Source organism: Typha latifolia, chromosome 8 (assembly GCF_019914945.1).
Source record: "Typha latifolia isolate L0001 chromosome 8, TyphaL0001v2, whole genome shotgun sequence".
Lineage (NCBI taxonomy): Eukaryota > Viridiplantae > Streptophyta > Magnoliopsida > Poales > Typhaceae > Typha > Typha latifolia.
Genome location: NC_133093.1, coordinates 4,121,439 through 4,144,269, shown reverse-complemented (window position 1 = coordinate 4,144,269; position 22,831 = coordinate 4,121,439). Strand labels below are relative to the sequence as shown.

General features: G+C 43.1%; 2 protein-coding genes across 2 annotated transcripts; both read right to left on the bottom strand.

Moving 5' to 3' along the window:
• Positions 1 to 1,913: 1,913 nt before the first annotated feature.
• Positions 1,914 to 3,081, bottom strand: LOC140793716 (uncharacterized). The gene is made up of 3 exons (XM_073145373.1): positions 2,818 to 3,081; positions 2,382 to 2,501; positions 1,914 to 2,303 (listed from the first exon to the last, which is right to left on the bottom strand). The coding sequence occupies exons 1-3, from the start codon at positions 3,079 to 3,081 to the stop codon at positions 1,914 to 1,916; spliced, it is 774 nt and encodes a 257-aa protein (XP_073001474.1).
• Positions 3,082 to 3,605: 524 nt separating this feature from the next.
• Positions 3,606 to 5,164, bottom strand: LOC140793715 (uncharacterized). Its single transcript, XM_073145372.1, has 2 exons — positions 4,489 to 5,164; positions 3,606 to 4,051 (listed from the first exon to the last, which is right to left on the bottom strand). The coding sequence occupies exons 1-2, from the start codon at positions 5,162 to 5,164 to the stop codon at positions 3,606 to 3,608; spliced, it is 1,122 nt and encodes a 373-aa protein (XP_073001473.1).
• Positions 5,165 to 22,831: the final 17,667 nt, after the last annotated feature.

Sequence of the window (22,831 nt, the reverse complement as noted above, 5' to 3'; positions counted from 1 at the left end):
TCTCATACATCGAGGGGGGATATATACAAATCTAGCGGTAATGCCACCTACACGTGTATGGCGACACTACATGTGACTGATTATCTATGGCCATCAGATTAAGGACCCCGATCGTAAGCCCATATCTCACTCTCTCTAAATCATTACCGCCCTCAGCGGGAGAATCGGGAGCCCTCGGCTCATCAACGGATGCCCTGGCTCTATGTTGTTGGGTACCGCTAGAGATATATCCCCGCCTCACAATTATGTTCTTCTATCATTATAATCTAGTCCTAACTATAAAGTATAATTACCTGAACGCCACATAGGCTCCCGATCTCAAGTGTAGGCCGCTAATAGTATAGTCATATAAAATACACTCTATCCTTAACCTTGGGCTGAGTGAGTAGGGGCACTGCCTAGTCAGAACTTGACTACTAATAATAGGTGAAAGTGATGCAGTATTTGTGAGTGTATAAGGCATGTCATAGTCATCATAATGGTTACATTCTATATTCACAACAGATATTTATGCAAGGGTATATCATACAAGATACATGTAGAGCATCATTACTAATGCATATGCTAGCATTCTCATAATACATAATATCATGATGAGTAATCTATCAATAATTGCACATGTCAACATACATCATAGTACACTAAATACATGTACTAATACTAACATTCCTATAATATCATGGAAGGTATAACAACTGTAACTATATTATTCTAGACTTGTATCCACTCCACTCGCCTGGGTCTCCACAGTACACTAAATCTCGTCAACTAACTAGCTCCTCTGAAATCCCAAAATCCTCCTTGAATCCTATTAATTCACACAAGTAAATTCATACGTAAGATTAGCGAACTAATAGAATTAATTATCTTATTAGAGAATTTATATTTAGATATATACATGAGTCAAGGATCTCCTAGGGTGAGTCCTATGTTATCCTAAAATTCACATGATAATAAATTTAGGAAGGGTTAGACTAATTAATCAAGTGGAAATAGATAAACGGGGTTATAGGGTCCAAATGGCCCCAAATGGGCTAGGCTGGAGGTATTGGATTAGGCTCGAGCCTAACCTAATAGGCAAGATGGGCCTTGGTGAGCTGTAGTTGGACTACAGCCCATAAGGTTGGCTGAAGTGGGCTGGGGTCCAACCACAGCCTAATTAATCAAGTGAAAATAGATAAACGGGGTTATAGGGTCCAAATGGGCTAGGCTGGAGGTATTGGATTAGGTTCGAGCCTAACCTAATAAGCAAGAGGGGCCTTGGTGGGCTGTAGTTGGACTACAGCCTAGAAGGTTGGCTAAAGTGGGCTGGGGTCCAACCACAGCCCACCAAAGGCTTGGTTGGTGGGCTGCGGTCTACATCCCACCCAACCCAAGCCTATTGGGCTGTGATTTGGACCGTAGCCCACGAGGGCTCAGTGGGCTGCATCTGACTGCAGCCCACCAAGGGGCTCAGTGTGCTGCGGTCTGACTACAGTCCACTAAGGGGGTGTGGGGGGTTAAACAACCCCCCCCCCCCCACCCTCCCTTAGTATTTCCCTTCCGAGGGAGGAGACGGAGGGGGAGTGGGAAAGCCCTAGGGGCTGCGGCACGAGGCCGACGATGCCGGCGCGGCACAGCACACAAGGCCGAGGAGGGTAAGTAAAAGGGGAGAAAAAGGAAAAAGGGAAGAGGGCTTATCGAGGGGGGTTGGTCTGCAAGCTCGACGGCTCTCGGTCCGGGGCTTCGTCGGCTCTAGCGTCGGCAACCCGAGATGAGAGAGAGAGGAGAGGGAGAGAGGTAGTGAGGTGGAGAAGTGGTGTGGTGGGGCAGGGGGAGATGGGGTTAATGGAGGTGGGGAAGGTGGCGTGCACGTCAAGGAAAGAGGAAGAAGAAGAAAAGAGAGACGGGGGGTGGGGGGGTTTTACTAGGTATCAAAAATTGTCAATCCTCTCACTAAGCGCCCATGTAGCTTCCTCTACCCCATGGTGCCGCCAAAAGGGTACGACTCTTCTTCGGAGTGTCTTCACACATCTATCAATGATCCGCACTAGCTGCTCCTCATAGGACAAGTCCTTTCCCAGCTGGATAAGTTCTTCCCTCAAAACATGTGACAGGTCATACAGATACTTTCTCAACACTGACACAATAAACACATTATGAATCTGAGATAGCTTTGATAGCAAAACCACCCGGTAAACAACCAGTCCTATCCGTGCCAAGATCTCATAAGGGCCTATATATCGAAGGCTCAGCTTGCCCTTCTTCCCAAATCGAAATACCCCTTTCCACGACGAGACCTTGGGGAAGGCTTTGTCCTCGACCTGAAACTCCAGATTTCGACGTCTACGGTCAGCATAGCTCTTATGTCGACTTTAGGCAACTTGCTAATGTTCCCGCACCTTGTCCACGGTCTCTTGGATTAGCTCTGAGCTCTCTATCTTGCGTTCTCCCACCTTGTCCCAACTGACAGGTGTTCGACATTTCCGTCCATATAAAGCTTCATAGGGGGCATCCAATGCCTGGAGTGATGACTATTATTATAGGCGAACTCAATTAGGGGAAGGTGTCGGTCCCAACTGAATCTGAAGTCTCAACTGAGGCACGTAACATGTCCTCTAAAGTCTAGATCATCCGCTCCGACTGACCATCAGTCTGAGGATGATAGGCAATGCTGAATTGTAATTTGGTACCCAATGACTTAGCAAAATGATGACACAGCCTAGTGGTGAACCTAGGGTCACGGTTAGAAGTTATAGAAACTGGTGCCCCATGGCAGGGCAAAGATCTCATCTGAAATAAAGTGGCTCGATGATCCATAGAATTAGTGGTACTGACTAGGAGGAAGTGAGCTGACTTAGTCAATCGATCCACAATCACCCATATAGAGTCCTTTTTATTCAAGGTCTTCGGCAGACCCACCACAAAGTCCATAGTGATATGCTCCCATTTCCACTCAGGAATGGGTAAGGACCTAAGTGTCCCAGCCGGCCTCTGATGTTCAATTTTGACTTGCTGACAAATCAAGCATCGACCTACAAATTCTGCAATGCTCTTCTTCAGTCCCGGCCACCAGAAGTATCTACGAACATCATGATACATCTTCGTCTCCCCAGGGTGCACACTGTAAGAGGTCTGGTGAGCTTCCTCCAAAATCTCTTGACAGAGTTCACCCACGTAAGGTACACAAAATTTATCTCCAAACTTCAGGGTTCCCAAATCATCAAGGCAAAAACCCTTTTTACCTGAGTCTTAAACTTACTGGAGGACTTGTAGTAAATGTGGGTATTCTGCCTATGCAACTCTGATCCTCTCCGCTAGAGTCGGCCTCATAGTTAACTAGGCCAGTAGTCCAACAGCCACATCTTTAGCTATGATGTGCATGTCCATCTTCTACAGATCTCGCAGGATGTCCTGCTGTTGCGTAATCAAACTAGCCAAATTCCCTATCGACTTCCTGCTCAAGGCATCAGCCACCACATTTGCCTTCCCAGGGTGGTAGTTAATAGTGTAGTCATAATTATTCACAGCTCAAGCCACCCTGCGCTGTCTCATGTTCAACTCCCTCTAGGTGAATAGGTACTTCTCCCCGTAGAGATAATGCCTCTAAATCTTCAGAGCGAACACTACGCTGCTAGCTCCAAGTCGTGGGTAGGGTAGTTCCGCTCATGGTTCTTGAGTTGCCTGGATGCATAAGCGACAACTCCGCTCTCTTGCATTAGAACACAACCCAAGACCGAGCATGAAGCATCACAGTAGACTTGGTAGCCCCCTCCACTACGAGGAACTATAAGGACAGGTGCAGATGTAAGTTTCCTCTTCAGCTCTTGGAAGCTCTCCTCACAATCAGCTGTCCATACAAAACACTGATCCTTTCGGGTCAGCTTAGTGAGAGGATTGACAATTTTTGAAAACCCTCCCACAAAACACCGGTAATACTCGACCAAACCCAAGAAACTACTAACCTCCAAGATGGTACTCGGTTGCCTCCAATTGAGAACAATGGTGATCTTGGATTTATCAACTCGGATGCCCTCTCCCGAGACCACATGCCCAAGGAACACCACTTCCTCTGGCCAAAATTCACACTTGGAGAACTTAGCAAATAACTTTTCTCTTCTTAGCATCTATAGTACCAACCGAAGATGCTCTTCATGCTCCTATTCTGAGGTAGAGTAAATCAAGATATCATTAATGAAGACCACTATGAACCGATCTAGGAAAGGGCAAAAACTTGGTTCATCAAGTCCATGAAGATAGCTTATGTATTGGTCAAGCCGAAAGGCATAACCAGGAACTCATACAACCCATACCGGGTACGAAAAGTGGTTTTTGAGACATCCGCTTCCCTAATCCTCAATTGATGATACCCAGATCTCAAATCAATCTTTGAGAAGACGCGCGCCCCATGCAATTGATCAAACAGGTCCTCAATGCGAGGCAAGGGGTACTTGTTCTTCATAGTTAGCTGGTTCAATTATCGATAATCAATGCAAAGGCGTAGAGTACCATCCTTCTTCTTCACAAATAAGACTAGAGTGCCCCAAGGGGATGAGCTAGGCCGGATGAGTCCCCTACTTAGCAAGTCATCAATCTGCTCTCTTAGTTCTTCCATTTCCTTCAGAGCCATATGATAAGGTGCCTTGGAGATTGGTCCTACCCTTGGAATTAGGTCAATGGTGAACTCAACTCCCCTGTCTGGGGAAAGCCCTAGAATGTCCTCAGGAAAAACATCTGGGAACTCTTGCACCACTGGTAAATCAGTCAGGGTTTGGGTTCCAGCTAACTCGATGGACATGATTGCCACCAACTGTGAACGGTCCATCTGTCGATCCTTACACAATCGACACTCAATGCCATCATTAAGCTGCAAGATGACCTCCTTGCTGTAACAGTTAATACTGGCATAGTAGGCGGCTAACCAATCCATCCCCAGGATTAGATCAAAGTCCTGCATCTCGAGGGGTAGGAGGTCCGCCTTAAAATCCCACTCGCCAAAAGTCAAGGTGCGAGATCGATAAACATGGCGGACTTCCAAAAAGTCACCAAGTGGGGTGGCTATGACTAAGGGCTCCACAAGAGGTCCCGGCGCCACATCCGCATTTTCCACGAAGGAAGTAGAAATAAAAGAATGGGTGGCCCCAAGGTCAAATAAAATCCTAGCGGTGTGTGCAAATAAAGTCATAGTACCTGTTATTGCGTATATAAGTCTCAACTAAAATAGGAAAAACATATTTTTCACAATATGCAAATTTGCATAGGGTTAGAAAAGAGGATCTAATATTATGTATGAGTAAGACATACGAAATAACTTAACTAATATGATTAATTTACTCAGTTACCTATGGCCACCTCATTGGATGCTTTAGCATCCCGTAGGGTCATAACAAAATCTCGGCTGGTACGTCCGCCCCGCCCTCTGTTAAGAAGTCCTGATCGTGCGCCCTCGCGACCCCTACTCGTAGTAGTACTGGCTCCCGATGCTCCAGATATAGAAAGCGTGGTAGGAGTGGCTGGCGCTACGATCAACAAGGGGCACTACGTGCGGACATGCCCAGACTCTCCACACTGGAAGCAGGTAATGCGAGCATTGAGGTAGTCATGAGATATGTGACCCCTCTTGCCACAAGCAAAACAAATCCAACCCTTAGGGGTAGACGGTCGTGCAAAACCACCACTGCCCGCACTACTCAAAACTGCTGCTAACCTCCCACCACTAATAGAAGGTCGAGCTTTACTCGGCCCGCTTGAACCCTAAGGGCTAGTCTACTCGAGATAGCACTAGAACCTGCGCCACCAGCATAGGGGTGACACCTCGGACGCAAGAAGGTCCCATCAGAATGACCTCCACGAGGACACCCATCAAAGCGACCGGTATGACCCGCTACCCGCTCCTGATGCTGTGAGCGCTCCTCAAGTAAGTCCCTCTATGCTATCCCCGCATTCTCCACCAGCTCTGCATAGGTCAGGTTCTTCACCATGTTCACCTGCTTGCGGATCTCGATCTGGAGGCCCATCTTGAACTAGTCAGCCCTAGCAGCATCATTAGGTATGACTCTAGGGCAGAAGCGGGACAAAGCATTGAATTTGTCCTCATACCGTGCCACTATCATATTCCCCTGCCTCAACTGGGTAAACTCCCTCGTCAGCTCGAAATGTAGGGATGTAGGGAAATATTTCTAGTCTAAGGAATTCGAAAATGCCCTCCAAGTGATGTACTCCCCAACAAGGTGATATGGCATCATGCGCTCAGTGGCCCTCCACCACTCTTCCGCCTCTCCGCGAAGAAGGAAAGTGGCAAAGGTCACGTGACGACTCTCTAGGCACTCAAAAGCGGTCAGGATCTTTCACACATCCACCATCCACCTATTAGCCTCCATGGGGTCTGTCGTGCCGCTGAACAGAGGGGGGGTTAAGCTGCTTGAACCGGTTCAACGACCAGGCGGACCCACCTCCAGTCTGCTCGGCTAGAGTAATATGCTCTGACGGCTCCCTCGATATGTGCATCCCAGACATAGCCACCGTGCGCTCTCGAACTAACTCTTCGATGAGACTCTCCTGCTGTCTGACAAGCTATCCTAGGGCTTCAATGCTAGCTGAAGTACCGGCAGCAGGTTCGTCAACGAGGGCTGAAGCCCGTCCATGAACAGTCGCACGAATAGACCGAGCACGTCTAGGCGGTATTCCTGATAAGTTCAACGCAGTTTAGTTCTTAATTCACAAGTATGTCAAAAGTCGTACGTGACTTTGTTATTCATTACTCCTAGTTATTCATTATTATTATCACTTTCCTATATATTTGGATGATATCTAGGGAAGACATGTCGGATTTATGGTGAACCTAGGCTCTGATACCAAGTTGAAACACCCAAACCTTCAAATACACGTGTAAACCGCGTGGGTGGGTAAATCCCCCCACGCGATGCATCACATGACCTGTTAGTAAAAAATTTTATGGAAGGTATAATTACCTGAACGCCACACAGGCTCTCGACCTCAAGTGTAGGCTGCTAATAGTATAGTTATATAAAATACACTCTATAATATCATGTACTAATACTAACATTCCTACAATATCATGTAGTAATGCTAACATTTCTACAATATCATGGAAGGTATAATAACTTTAATTATATTATTCTAGACTTATATCAACTCCACTTGACTGGGAGTCTCCATAGTACACTAAATCTCGTCAGCTAGCCGGCTCCTCCGAAATCCCAAAATCCTCCTCACGCGTTGTCAATCCTATTAATTCATGCAAGTAAATCCATACGTAAGATTAGAGAACTAATATAATTAATTATCTTATTAGAGAATTTATGGTTAGGCATATACATGAGTCAAGAGTCTCCTAGGGTGAGGCTAATTAATCAAGTGGAAATAGGGTCCAAATGGCCCCAAATGGGCTAGGCTGGAGGTATTGGGTTAGGCTCGAGGCAAGAGGGGCCTTGGTGGGCTGTAGTTGGATTGCAACCGACAAGGTTGGCTGAAGTGGGTTGGGGTCCAACCACAGCCCACCAAAGGGTTGGTTGGTGGGTTGCGGTCTGCAGCCCACCAAGGGGCTCAGTGGGCTGCGGTCTGACCGCAGTCCACTAAGGGGGGTGTGGGGGATTAAACAATCCCCCACCCTCCCTTAGTTTTTCCTTTCTAAGGGAGGAGACGAAGGGAGAGTGGGAAAGCCCTTGGGTCTGCGGCGCTGGTGGCGCAACATGAGGCCGATGGTGCTGACGGCACAGTACGTGGCCGGCGGCGAAGCAGCACAAGGCTGAGAAGGGTAAGTAAAAGGAGAGAAAAAGGAAAAAGGGAGGAGGGCAGGCTTTGTGTCGGCGCATGCGTCATGGTTTTGTTTTGTTTTTTTTTTTTTTTTTAAATTGGGGTGTTACACCTAGCCCCGAAATGGTTTTGGCAAGCGCTAGTTTAAAACTAAAAATTGGTGGCCAACAGAAGACTCACCTTTGTCTTTTGTAGCAACATTTGGAGAAATATTTGTATACCTACTCAAGCTTTCTCAACCAAGCTTCACCTCCTTGCCAGCCACATCAAAAAATGGATAAAGAAAAACACAAGTAGCCTCCACCCTCAGATTCATGAGGTGGAAGAACAAATAGCAAACATCCAAGTCACCCCTAGGCCAACTGAAGCCGACAACACAAAGGAGAAAATCCTCCGAAGCACTCATGATGATCTCATGCTCAAGGATAAGCTCTACTGAAAATCAAAGGGCAAGGTTGGCTGCCTCTTATGGGGAGACAAATACAATAAGTTTTTTGACGCAACCACCAAGAAGCGGCGTAAGCACATTAGCTGTGTTAAATTTTTATTGTTGGCAATTGTGAACAAAATATTTTAAGTGTTTCTATATATGTATATGAGCATTTATACAAGTCTAGAAAGTATTTATTTTGAAAAATTGCGAGATTAATGGAGAAGAGTTTACGAGTTCACATCGCGTTCACACCGCATTCACAGTGCGTTCACAATGCGTTCACACAAACAGAGAGCAGCGTTCACAAGTGCGTTCGAATGCGGGCGCACAGACAGTAACACTGCGTTTACAAGCGCGTTCTAACACGAGCGCACTCGGGGGTTCTTTAAATATTGCGTCCGAACCCAAGGGCTTTCATCTTCCTCCTTTCAAACCCTAGAAACCCTTTGTTTTCTCTCTCCTAAATCTTCAAGAGCTTCACATTTTTTCATCAAAATTTTTACTTCAAACTCTTTCAAAGGCTGTTTCTCCTTCGGATATAGAGTCTTTCGGCCGAATCTTCAAAATTTTCTTCACTTTTTGCGAGGTATGATCGTGCATACAACTTCTTATTTTTTATTCAAATTAGTCTCTTGATCTTGGTTGATCTCATGCGTTTTCGAGTTTTGATCACATTAGAGTTAATATCTTGATGTTTCTTGAGCGATTGAATGTGACAACTTAGCTTTTTCTAATGGAAGATAGATTTCACTTAGGGCTTTCATGATTTCTAAGATTTTTTGGCTTTATTGTTATTTTTTGTATGCTTTGGGCATGTGTTGAATCTTGCGATTTGTTTCTCTCTCTAGAATGCCTAAAAAAGCTGTAGTTTCCAAGAAGCCAAGGCTGCCTTCCTCTCCTTCTTCGGCTCTCAAGTTTTCTTCATCAACTGCTGCAGACAAACATAATTTTGGCACTCGACCAATAATCTATTAAAGGCCGGTTGTTATCTCTGATTTTGCTGCCTTAGGAAAAGAGAAGATGTTCACTGAGTGATGATGGTTATTAGTGTGTCGGATGAACAGGACAACATATGTGGAGGTTGTTCGGGAGTTTTTCAGCAATGCCACTATTTTGGAATGATATATATGGTCCACTGTCCATGGGGTCTCTGTGTACTTGGACTTTGAGGTCATCCGTGCTGAATTCCAACTTTCTGATGGCGAGTTCGAGTATCCATCTTCTGATCCTCTTCCTTCGTTCATGATTATTGCTGGTAATGTGTTAATATAAGGGGAAGGTTGAATAGGCAAATGATGCCACATGCGAAACTGACATCAGTGGCTCGCATGTTACATCTCATTTGTCTCTACAATATCATTCTGAAGACTCAACATTCTAGTATCAGTCAGGACCAGGCCTTCCTCCTTCATGCGATACTATCAGGGGTTTCTATTGATTTGGCTGTTGTAATCTATGATTCTATTTTGACAATTGCACAAAAAGAAGCTCCTCATGAAAGTTTGTCGTTTGGTATTTTTATCACCAAATTGTGCATGCAGAGTGGTGTGATAGTGGACACCACTGAAGCATCTGTTACTTCACAGAAACCATTGGATCGGATCACAATTAAGAGGAATCAAGCTCATGATCAATCGTCTCCTTACAAGTCGACCTCCCCTTCCACCGCTGAACGTCGATCACCTCGAGACAGTTCTGGTGATAGCTCCGACGATGACTCATATCACCCTAAGGGAGAGTGTCCACAGTTCTCTGAACGGAGATCATCAGCTTAGCACTCAAGTGTAGGACTTACAGTTAGCCGTGAATGACTTACGGGCTGAGCAAGTTCATTAGGGGATAGTGCTCGACTCAGTTTTGTTGATCCTCCATTGTCAGTTTAGAAGAGATTGTATGTTTTAGGGGGAGTAAGGGATGAGTTTAGGAGTTTAGGGGAGTTTATGATAACTTGTGTTTGCTATGATAACTTGTGTTTGAATTGTTTAGTGAATGTATGATCTTTCACTTCAAGTTATTTTCACTTGATCTTGGATTGTATGTTTCTTATTTGTAGGGATTGAAGTGCTAAAACTTTTAGACTTGTTGAATGCTCATTTAGGATTCTTTGTAATTATTGTAAACTAGATGTTCTGTCACAAATTGCCAAAGGGGGAGATTTTTAGGTTTTTATTGTTGGCAATTGTGAATAAAATATTCTAAATATTTTTATACATGTATATGAGCATTTATACAAGTCTAGAAAGTATTTGTTTTGAAGAATTGTAAGATTAATGGAGAAGAGTTTATGAGTTCACATCGCGTTCACACTGCGTTCACAGGGTATTCACACAGACAGAGAGCAACATTTACAAGCGCGTTTGAATGCGGGCGCACGCGTTCGCACAGACAGTAACACTGCGTTCACAAGCGTGTTCGAACGCAGGTGCATGCATTCGTACAGACAGTAACACTGCGTTCACAAGCGCGTTCGAACACGAGCGCACGCGTTCGCACAAACAATAACACCGCGTTCACAAGCGCATTCGAACGTGAGCGCAGGCGTTTGCACAGACAGTAAGTGTTATTTCTGCGTGCGTTCGAATGCACTTGGGCCCGTTCGAATGCACCTGAGATCAAGTCAGGCCGTTGAATGCACCCAGGCCGCGTTCGAACGCACCTACCAAGTTTGCAATTTTTGGACTTTCATGAGTTTGGATAAGACTTGGATTTGGCGTTATCTTGGAGATCTTATATAAGTATTGTGATGCCCTAACTCTAGGGGGGTTGGTGAAGCAATTTGAAGGTGAACACTTGAGGCTACATCGTTTCTTTAACCAACAAGGTCCTACTCTTCTACAAAGTTTAATCTTTTGTCTTAAGGGCTATCTAGATGACAGATCAATCTCATGGGCTACTGAGGTTTGATATCAATCACGAGAAGTGGTAAATCGTGGATTCTAGCAAGCAAGATTGAGAGGAACAAAGTTGTTTGGATCGACAGGTTGTTTTGTGAGTCAGTCTTGTAACTGCTACTATTATGGTGATTGGTTTTGATCCGAGTTTGGATCCGTGGTTTTTTTCCATTTGGGTTTTTCCACGTTAAAATCTTGGCAATCATCTCTGCTTTCATTTTTTAATATTTCTTCCGATTTTTATTTAAGCAAACGAGTGATATCATTGCATAGGGTTTAGATACATACGTGTCTAGATGTTTTTTCAAGCTGCACCCAAGTAGGGGAAGAGAATTGGACTCAGGTTTCGAGCAAATTCCGAGCAGCTTTCGTCCAACACTTCGAAAACATGTGTAAGACTACCAACCCACCCTCTATACTCAATTTCTGCCCTTATATTCCCAACTCTATCTGCAAAATTGTTATTGATGACGGTTTTCTATTCGATTTGATAATTTGGATAAAATTCAGCATTAAACTTACAAGGTAATTGGGCTCGATCCAACCGTTGGAACGATCTGAGATTCAGATATGTTGTTCCACTAGGAGTTAGAAATCCAATGCCACTAAAATCTCATCGATTGATGAGTAGATTAAAAGTTACATATAAAACAATGACCGAAAGTCAGGAAGTAGCAGGATGGACGTGAATATGTAATTAGTATTATGGGAGATGATTATAGTTTGGTGGATGGATTAGCATTTGAAACTAGATGAGGTGGGAGAAGGGAGCTTTCAAGTATGGATGGTCGCTAGAGGGAGGAGGGAGATGCGAGGGAGGATTAACCTCGATCGTAGACGAGAACTTGGGTTGGATACCGAGATGAAGGAAGAAGGAGGGAGAAGATGGCTCAAGCCTAAATGAGAACCAATTCCAATGATTAATAATCCAAAGAGGTTGCTTTTCTACATATTTGGAGCTAGCCAAACATCCAAAAATCCTAAACAAATTCTATTACAACTCAACTTTTCCGTTGTGTATTTGAACGCACACTAATCTTGTTCAAATGACCAAAATGCGTTCTCTATATGTGCGAACGCAAATCATGCATTCGAACGCCATTCATTTGAGTTTGAACGCACTTGTTAGAAACTATTTTATTTTCCTAAAATATAAATAGAAATTAAAATTGAAGCAGTTTAATCATGTTCACTATGCACCTAAATTAAGAACCGCAACAATCCAGCACGCTTCCCTCACCTTGTCCTCAAGGTGCAAAGTGATACGATCACGCCTCTGGCTTTGGAGCTCTGATACCAGCTTGATACGATCTCGCCTTTTTGGTGAAGGGTCGATCTCTTCCAATTCTCAGATCTGGACTGATCTTGCACGGAACTTTGAAATAAGATCCCGAAATATGCCGCCGTCGGATCGACGTGAAACTTTGATATTTGTAGTCCCAGAAAAGAGCTTTCCAACAAATCTAGTTACAGGCGAATCAGATGTAGGGATCTCGAGATATCGTCCGATTTGTGGACAAAGGTCAGATAGTCTGTTTTGGATCCGTGGATGGAGGCACGAGATCCTAGGTAATGGTGGTTGAAGGTGGACCGGCGTTAATGTGGTGGCACCGGTGAAAAGTGATGGTGGAAGGGTTATGGTTGATGGAAGAGTTAGGGAAAGTGTTGGATAGATTGTAAGAATGGGGAGAAGAGGACCACCCCTAAGGGACTAGGGTGATTAGCCGAACGAGGGAGGTTAGAAGCGGCGTCGCCGGGGATTGAGAGAACGGGAGCCAAGAAGACGAATGAGGTAAGGCAAAACTCAATCTCAATAATCAATAATCAATTTGGTTGCCTACCACATTCTTTTATAGGCTAACCAACAACTCAAATTAACCCTAAAAACACAATTTTCGTCGACCGCGTTCAAACTCACCCGACCGCGTTCGAACGCACCGAGTTCGCTCTTCTAGATTTGTGAACGCGATGCAGGCGTTCGAACGCGCGATCGAACGCGCCTGTCGGTATTTGCGAACGCGATGCAGGCGTTCATAGTGCGTTCGAACGCACATTACATTCTCTTCACCACGTTCACAACCCCGTTCACAAACCACGTTCGAACTCACTCCACCCGCGTTCGAACGCGACTTACAGAAAACCTATTTTAATAGAAATTAAACACTAACACATGAAATAAAAACACTCCTAAAGTGAATCCATGCTCGAGACGACGTCGGTGAAGTCCGAATCGTATCACAAAGTGAGGAAAATAGTCCATCAATTCATCCTCCAGTTCTCATGTCGCCTCGTCAGTGGGTCGAACCATCCACTCCACCAAAACCTCTATCTCTAGGTGCCATCATGTTGCCACCTACAATTGGTGAAGATCCGAACTGGCTCATTAATTTCCTATTTAGCAACTGACTCAGGCAAGTCATTCCCCACAATGATATTAGGTCCAATCTTCGCCTTCAAAATTGACACATAGAAACCGGATGAACTCATTTCCCCTAGGGTAAGTCCAATAAATATGCAACAAGCTCAACCCTCGCATTGACCCTATAGGGTCCAAGATACCGAAAATATAGCTTTTGGTTCATTACGAGCCTTATGGTAATCTATCGAGAAGGTTGTGCTCGTACATAAACCAAGCTCAACCCTCGCTCGCAATGTCCTCAGTTATAAACCTATTTCACACTATTTTGAGCTGCTGTGAGATGCTCTATTATAAACGGAACGTCCTCTTCCTGATCTGGATCGGTTGCAGGAAAGCAGTACATGCAGCCTAGGGAACATATTCACCTGATATTCTATCGTAGTCAGAATATTACAAAACTAGAGGTGATTGATCCGTAACTTCCTGATCTACATTTTTGGTATTTATGCCCTTTGTAGATTCTAACTGTAATTGGATGAAATATGCAAAAGTGGGGGTGATGGTGGTGGTGATGATAAGGTTAGGGATGATAATAGAGATGATGGTGAATGGGTTGTGGAATTTAGGGGATAAGGATGAAGGGGAAGAAGGGGCTGAGATCCCAAGGAGGAGACAGGACTCGACAGACGAGGGAGGTTAGAAGATCATCGACGTCGAGATGGCTCACAACTAGGGCTTGAACGAAGGGGAAGGGAGATTGATACGATCTCACCTTAGGCCAAGGCTCGATCTATCCCGATTTTCAAATCTGGACAAGATCTGATAGGAAACTTTAAAAATAGATCTCGAAATATTCATTCATTGGATCGATAGGAATTTTGATATTTGTAGCCTCGAAAAAGAGCTTTCCAACAAATCTAGTTTTAGGTGAATCGGATGGTGGGATCTCGAGATATTGTTCGATTAGTAGCTGAATGTCAGGGAGTCCGTCTTTGGATCCGTGGATGGAGGCACGAGATCCTTGATGATGGTGGAGGGTGGTGGACCGACAATAATGGGGTAGCACCGGTGAGTAAGTGGAGGTGGAAGGGGTTAGGGTAAGTGATACGATCATAGATCGGGGCTAAGGTTAGATCTATCCCGTTTTCAGATTTGGGCAGGATTTGGCATGGAACTTTGGAAGAGGATTTAGGAAGTTCTAGCCGTCGGATCAATATGAAACTTTGATATGTTGTAGTTCTGAAAATTAGCTTTCCAACGAATCTAGTTTCAGGGAGATCGGACGGCGGAATATCGGACGAACATCAGGGAGTTCGTCTATGGATTCCAACCATCGGTTCTTGGATATGATGGATGATTGGTTAGATGGAGGATGATTATGGAGGATTAAGGATGAATGGTGGGGATGGAATGGCTATGAATGGTAGATGAAATATGAGAAGGGAATAGGAAAGATATGGAAGGATATTTGAGGAAATATAGGAAAGAATTCGAAATAGATGATAATTGAGGTCTAATTTGGATCTATAAAATATAGTCGTATCTTCTAAGTTGATTTACGGATGATCTGACCGTTGGATACTTATCAAATTTTGGGAAAGATAGATATCTGAGTCAGCTTTCCGGAATGGGGTCGAGGGATCTGGGGCGATTTGTGGATTTCTAGATATCAAGGTTTTACTAAATACTTCACTAGATCAGAATAGATCTAGAGGTGGATATTTCGAGATACATTCTGATTGGTCTAACCGTCCAAAAGATCTAATATTCTGGTAGGTCGTTCTCCTAGAAGTCAGAGATCCAACAAAATTGAAATCGGGTTGATCGGATGAGTAGATCAAGAGTTATAGTAAAAATATTGACAGAATGTCAAATAGTTGCAAGATGGACGTGAAAGGTGGAACCTACGGATCGACAGGATGGAGGTCGTCGATGGATGGTGGAAGGCCTATGGGCGTGGGGAAGACCTTAGAACGTGGAGGAGGTAAATGCGATGGTGTGGGCTAGATTGGGGTGCTGCGCAAGGCAGAGAAGATGAGGGAGAGGGGAGTCGGCTCTCAGGGTCGAGAGGGAACGACTAGTCGAATATAGGGGAGAGGGACATAATCATGATGAGTCAAGTCCTAGACTGATAAAAGAGGGAGAAGTGGGCTCAAGCTAGAAGTTTCATAATAATTCATCCATGATCCTCAAGTAAAGATCAACCATCTTCTTTATAAGAGGGAGATAGTGGGCTTAGCCCATTACCCAATATGGGACTAAACTAAAGCAAATGCATTAAGTAAATAGAGTGGATAACTGTATTGAGCCCCGCCCAATACCCTTTGAGTGGACCAATTGGCCTAAAGCCCATCTTCTAGACTGACTTAGCTCACCCGGATCATATCAATTCACCACGCTTCCATACATCTTGTCCTCAAGGTGACTCGAGTCAAACTTGCTGTGTTCGGTGGATCATTCTCAGTTGAGCTTGGATACTTATATTCCTATTGGCCCAAGGTGGGATTCAGGTCCGTCTACATTGAGTCCACTCGGTCTCGGGTGGTCGAACCAATTGACTCAATGTTAGTTCAGCTATAGAAATCAGGTGCATCTGATTACACTCGGGGGGTCGAGTTAGGTGTAGTTGGTGGATCCTGATTAGGTCCACCCAGTGACTCGAGTTAGGTTCAACTAGCCGAACTGACTATTGGTTGTGTGCATAATCGTATTGCCCACTCCATGGATTAAGATCCAAGTCAAATGTATCCTGGTATAAGCAAACTCGACTTAAGTCAAGTAGAGGGTTTTTGATCAGCTCCCTTATTTGACTTAATTGAGTCCCCAAGTCCTGAGATGACTCACACTTGACTTGACCCCTTTGGCTCTTACGTTCGACCCAGCTCATGTCTAGTAATTCAACCTGGTCAAGCCCAAGTGCCGGAGCTGGCAGTTCTGGGTCATCTCCCTTAACACCGATGAGGATTCCTGACGAGGGATATCCAGTGGCCATGCAACAGTGGTTCACACAGTTGTTGACTCATTGATGAACTCCATTTTGACGTCCAAAGAACCTTTCCAACTGTAGGGCTCGCTGGAGGAAACTACTGCCTTGAAGCCGGACTCTTCGTCGTTTTTGTAGGGATCGGGAAGGATGCCCGTCTTTCGCGGTTTGTTCGCGAGGTCTCCGATGCATGGGAAGATGTGGAGGTTTCGAGGGTTGCTACAATGGTTGAGGATCCCATTGTAATCAGTGGCGGTTCATTTTGGCTGACCATAGATCGGTTCAATTCATTCAATAATGATTCCATGGTTGCCATCCACGCCTTTTGAGGCTAACCAAACAATTCAAAAATGACAATTATTAACCCTAAAATAGTAGAATTTTGCCGACCGCGTTCGAACACGCCCAATCGCGTTCGAACGCACATTTTGCGTTCTTTGTATGTGCGAACATGATGTAGGCATTCGCGCAGCGCGTTCAAATGACATTTCACACTCTCTGTATGTGCGAACCTAATGTAAACATTCACAAGCGCGTTCGAATACACTCCACCCATGTTCGAATGTGACATACAGAAAACTTATTTTTCTGTGAATTAAATAATAAAATAAGAGTAAAAGACACCCTTAAAGTGTATCCATTCTCGAGATGACACCAGTGAAGCCCGAATCGTATCAGCAAGGTGATAGATATATTGGAAGATGGGAGAGGAGTGGGCCGCCTAAGGGACTAGGGTGAGTGGCCGGTCGAGGGGGGTTAGAAGCGGCATCATCAGGGAAAGAGAGAACGAGAGAGCAGAAGATGAAGGAGACAAGGGCAAAACTCAATTCATTCAATAATGATTCCATGGTTGTCATCCATACCTTTAGAGGCTAAACAAACAATTCAAAAATGACAATTATTAACCCTAAAATGGTAGATTTTTGCCGATCGCGTTTGAACATGCCCGATCACGTTCGAACGCATATTTTGCATTCTCTGTATGTGCGAATGCGATGTATGCGTTTACAGATCGTTCGAATGCACATTTCATACTTTTTGTATGTGTGAACTTGATGTAAGTATTCACAAACGCGTTCCAATGCACTCCACCCGCGTTTGAACGCGACATATAGAAAACTTATTTTTCTATGAATTAAATACTAAAATAAGAATAAAAGACACCCCTAAAGTGTATCCATGCTTGAGACGACATCGACGAAGCATGAATCGTATCAATCCATCACACTTCCGCAACCTTGTCCTCAAGGTGTGAAATTAGGGAAGCGATCCATGATATCTGACTCTAACTCTCAGGTAGACTCGTCAGTGGGCTTACCTAGCCACTAGATCAGCACTTCTATCTTCAATCTAGATCCATGGCATCTTCTCCTATGGCCTAAGACTCGGATCGGTTCAGCTGTCTTCAATGCCGATACATGGAAAAAGGATGGATTTGGGTTCCCTCAGGTAGGTTGATACAATCTCCCCTTTTGGCGAAGGCTCGATCTATTCCAATTTTCAGATCTGGACAAGATTTGACATAGAAATTTGAAAATACATCCCAAACAATGCCGCCGTCGGATCGACTTGAGATTTTGATATGTTGTAACCCCGAAAAAGAAATTTCCAACAAATTATGTTTCAGGTGAATTGGACGGTGGGATCTTAAGATATCATCCGATTAGTGGACAAACATCAGGGAGCCCGTCTTAGGATCCGTGGATGGAGGCACGAGATCCTCGGTGTTGGTGAAGGTTGGTGGTCTGGCATTAATAGGGTGGCACTAGTGAGTACGTGGAGATGGAAGGGTTATGAGTGATGGAAGGGTTATGAGTGATGGAAGGGTTAGGGCAAAGTGATAGATAGATTGGATGAAGGGGGAGGAGTGGGTCACCTCTAAGGGATTAGGGTGATTAGTTAATAAGATTAGTATCATATTTTACACACAATAGTATATAATAAATTAATAAAATTACTTATATATACATTATGAATATTAGTATATATCTATAGATCTCATGATTATAATTAAGGAAACTGTTTTTTAATCTAACAAAAAAAAACACACACACACACAGACATATATATATATATATATATATATATTAAGTAAACCAATATTTATATGTAACAATATAAAACTTAATTAATCATTCATTTTTATTAATTATAATTAATAATAAGCATATAAATGAAAATATGTATAATAAATAATTTAAGTATTACCTATATTTTATGTGTAATTGTTTATAACAATATAATTATTAGTTATACTAATTATAATTAATAATAATCATGCTAAATAATATATATTATTATTACAATAATTAATATCTAAATAATCTATTTGCATTAATTAAGAAAGAAATATCTAAATAATTAAATAACCATAAATAAAATAAAATAAATAAAAGTATTGCCAGTAGTTCGGGCTTGGGCCAGCACTGTTGTAGAAAGAAGAGGAGGGACTTGAGGAAGAAAAGGAAGAAAGGAAGAAGAAAGGAAGAAGAAGAAAGAAGAGAAAAGAGAGAGGAGGGGAACAAGGAGAGCCAGGCTGGTGAGGAGGGGCTCGGTCGTTGTTGGCCAGCCAGCGGCTGACCTCTCGCCGGCGGCGTCAGTTCCGACGAACCCGAGAGAAAACAAGGAAGAAAGGGGGGAGAAAGAGAGAATGATAGAGAGAGAGGTGGAGGAGGAAGTAGGCTCACCGACATCATTGGAGGTGGCATCGGTGCCAGCGGTAGAAGCGGCAGCTACAAGCCGGCGTCGGGAGGGAGGGGAGAATGAGAGTTTGAGATAGAAGAAAAGGAGAGACCGAGAGAGGACAAAGAGAAGAGAGAGATATAAAGGGGAAGAGAGAGGGGATGAGGGGGGGTACTAGTGGTGGCGATAAGAGAGAGAGAGAGAAAGAGAATGTTTGAGAGAGAGAGAGACGAGAGAAGAAAAATATAGAGAGGCGGTGGGGAGGGAGGCCGCGCGGCAGGGTGCGTAGCACCATCCACGCAAGCTGCTCATGCAGCTGCATGGGCACATGCCCATGAAATTTTTAAATTTTTTTATGATTGGGTTGTTACAACGGGATCTGATAAATGGATCTAGCATTTTCATCCATTCGGTTATGTTTCTTCTAAAACTACCTATTATCATATCAAAAACCAATTGTGTAGGAGGACTTGTTGGCCAGGCTAGAAGAACTTATGGGAAATGGCAATCCCATCCAAAATTAAAGTCTTCCTCTGGAAATTTTGTTGGGGCAGACTACCTACGAATTGTAACCTAGGCAACCTTGGTCTTGCTGTGGATCAATGCTGCCCGATATGCTCGCTGCATGATGAAACTACTAATCACCTCTTCCTCCATTGTTGTGCTGCCATTATAATTTGGGATTATGGTAAAAGGCATACAACATAGACAGTTAGACTTTGGGACAGTTGGACCGACATGACTCGGCTCAATGAGGGGGAAGGGCTTCCGACAAAAGATAGAGCCTGGCTCAGGGCAGTCATCCCAGTCTCCTTTTGGATGATATGGAAATACCGTGTTAGGTTTTAATTGTTTGCAATTGTGTACAAAATATTATAAGTGTATTTTTTACATGTATATGAGTTTTACACAAGTCTAGAAAATATCTGGTTTAAAGAATTGCAAAATTATTGGAGCAAAGTTGATGAGATCAAGTCATGCCGAACGCACCCGGGCCGCGTTCGAATGCACTAACGAAGTTTGAAAATCTTGGACTTTCGTGAGTACAGATAAGATTTGGATTTGACTCTATCTTGTACTTTCGTGAGTACGGATAAGATTAGAATTGGGCTCTATCTTGTATTTTCGTGAGTACGGATAAAATTTGGATTTGGCTCTATCTTGTACTTTCGTGAGTACGGATAAGATTTGAATTTGGCTCTATCTTGGAGATCATATATAAGGATTGTGAAACCCTATCTCTAGGGTGGTTGAATAAGCATTATTGAAGGAGACTTCTTGAGGCTACATCGGTTCTTCAACTAACAAGGTTTCACTCATCTACAAAAGTTAATCTTTCATCTTAAGGGCTATCTAGACGAAAGATCAATCTCGAGGGTTACTGAGATTGGACTTCAATCACGAGAAGCGGTGAATCGTGGGTTCTAGCGAGCAAGACTAAGAGGAACAAAGTCGTTTGGATCGACAGGTTGTTTTGTGAGTCAATCTTGTAACTGCTATTATTCTAGTGATTAGTTTTGATCCGAGTTTGGATCCGTGGTTTTTTCCCGTTTGGGTTTTTCCATGTTAAAATCTTGGTGTTCATCTTTGCTTTCGTTTTTAATATTTCTTCCAATTTTTACTTAAGCAAACGAGCGTGATCATTGCCTAGTGTTTAGATACATATGTGTGTCTAGGGTTTTTTTTCAATTGGTATCAGAGCAGGTTCTCTCACCTTTGAGAGAGATCAGATAGGCATGGATTTTCATAGAGATTGACCATCATCTATTAGACCTCCTATCGTAGATGGATCAAATTATGGATATTGGAAAGCTAGGATGAGAGTTTACTTGAAGTCTATAGATGAACGAGTATGGTTTGCCGTTGTGAACGGTTGGAGTCCACCAATGTACATGGTGGATGATAAACTTGCTGATAAACCGATAGAGTCATGGGATAGGTCAAACTATGAAAAAGTTGGATGGAATAGCAAGGCAATAAATGCACTTTTTAGTTGTGTTTCCTCGGAAGAATTTAGAAGAATTTCTACTTGTGAGATAGCAAAAGAAGCTTGGACGATCTTAGAAACTACTCACGAAGAAACTATGGCTGTCAAACTTTCTAAACTTCAGAGGTTGACTACTAGTTTTGAAACTCTACGTATGGAGGAGAATGAGACATTTGATGAGTTCTACGCAAAGCTGAGTGATATAGTCAACTCCAGTTTCAACCTAGGAGAGAAAATTCCTGAAAACAAAATTATCCGTAAGATCCTTAGGTCTCTTCTAGAGAGGTTTCTGGCAAAAGTTACAGCTATTGAGGAAAGTAAGGACATCGATTCTATGAAAGTTGAACAATTGGTAGAAAATCTACAAACATTTGAGTCCAGCCTTTCAAAACCGAGGAAGTCCAAAGGGATTGCCCTATCCACAGTTGAACAAAGTATAGAGGAGTCTGATGATGAAGGTGATTTAGATGTTGAGATGTTGGCCATGTTCGTTAAAAAGTTCAATAAATTCTTTCGGAAGCCAAATAAGTTGAATCTTTGAAAAACTTGAGAAAAGCAAAGCCTTTGTGAAAAAGAAGAATACCGCAAGTTCGAACACGAGGTGTGAGCAACAATGGTGTCAAATAGAAAATTAAGAATTCTGAGAATAAAGTTCGATGCTTTGAATGTTCTAGTTTTGGTCACATAGCACAAGAATGCCCTAATCGCCTTAAGAAGAAGGGTAAAGCTATGAAAGTTACTTGGGATGACTCGGATGAATCGATGATGATTACGGAAAAGACGAAAAAACTTTGTAGCTTTTGCCTCTTCTCTACTTAATATTGATTCCGTTATTGATACCGATAGTACGGATGATCGGGATATGTTACCAGTGAAGAAGATGAATCGAAATTCAAAAGGCATATAATGACTTGTACACGGAGTCGTTTAAACTCAAGAAAAGCAATCTTAGACTACATCAACGACTCAAGGTAATTGAACCGAAAGAATTCAATCCGAGGAGAAGTACAAATTGGAGCTTGAACGTGTCAAAGACCTTTCTGAACAACTTGACAATGCGAAAAATAAAATGAAGGCTGATGAAATTGAACTAGAGCGATTGAATAAGGAAGTGACATTTCTAAAAGGGAAGAACAAACTTGATGAGATTCTAAAAGCTTAGATCTCTAGAAAAGACAGGTATGGTGTTGGATACACTAGTAATTCAAATAATAACAAAACTGTCTTTGTTTCTGCAGGTATACAAAAGGAAGAATACCTGAAGCCATCAACCGCATTTACAAAGCAATCCTAGATGAATGCTTCTAAACTGAAGTTGAATCTACAAACTAGTGAAACTTCGACGATACCAAAGGTAAACTCTAGTCACACTCCTCGACAAAAGGTGAGTAGAAAAAGGTTTGTTCCAACATGCTATCATTGCGGTATTCTAGGGCATATTCGACCTCATTGCAAACTTTTGCAAAAACCTAGAAGTGCTTTTATTTATGGGATGAAAACAAAGGCCATATGGGTCAAGAAAAGTGATTTGAAATGTTATGTTGTACATATTGCCTTGAAAGCTTTAAATTCTGACTTGTGGTATTTAGACAGTAGCTATTCAAGACATATGTCAGGCGACAAATCCTTATTTTTTAATCTCAAAAAACATGAAGGGGGAGTTGTGACATACGGAGATGGTAATTCATCCAAGGTAATAGGTAAAGGAAAGGTAAGTTTTCCGGGGGTTCCTACTCTTGAA

Excerpts from the sequence above, each read along its gene's own strand:
- LOC140793716 (XM_073145373.1), bottom strand. The coding sequence starts at position 3,081 with ATGTATCATGATGTTCGTAGATACTTCTGGTGGCCGGGACTGAAGAAG. Across the intron at positions 2,502-2,817 it reads AGTCAGCTCACTTCCTCCTA|GCATTGGATGCCCCCTATGA; the intron begins GTCAGTACCACT and ends TCATCACTCCAG. Across the intron at positions 2,304-2,381 it reads TCCAAGAGACCGTGGACAAG|GTCGAGGACAAAGCCTTCCC; the intron begins GTGCGGGAACAT and ends CTGGAGTTTCAG.
- LOC140793715 (XM_073145372.1), bottom strand. The coding sequence starts at position 5,164 with ATGACTTTATTTGCACACACCGCTAGGATTTTATTTGACCTTGGGGCC. Across the intron at positions 4,052-4,488 it reads ATTTGTGAAGAAGAAGGATG|AGGAAGTGGTGTTCCTTGGG; the intron begins GTACTCTACGCC and ends AATTTTGGCCAG.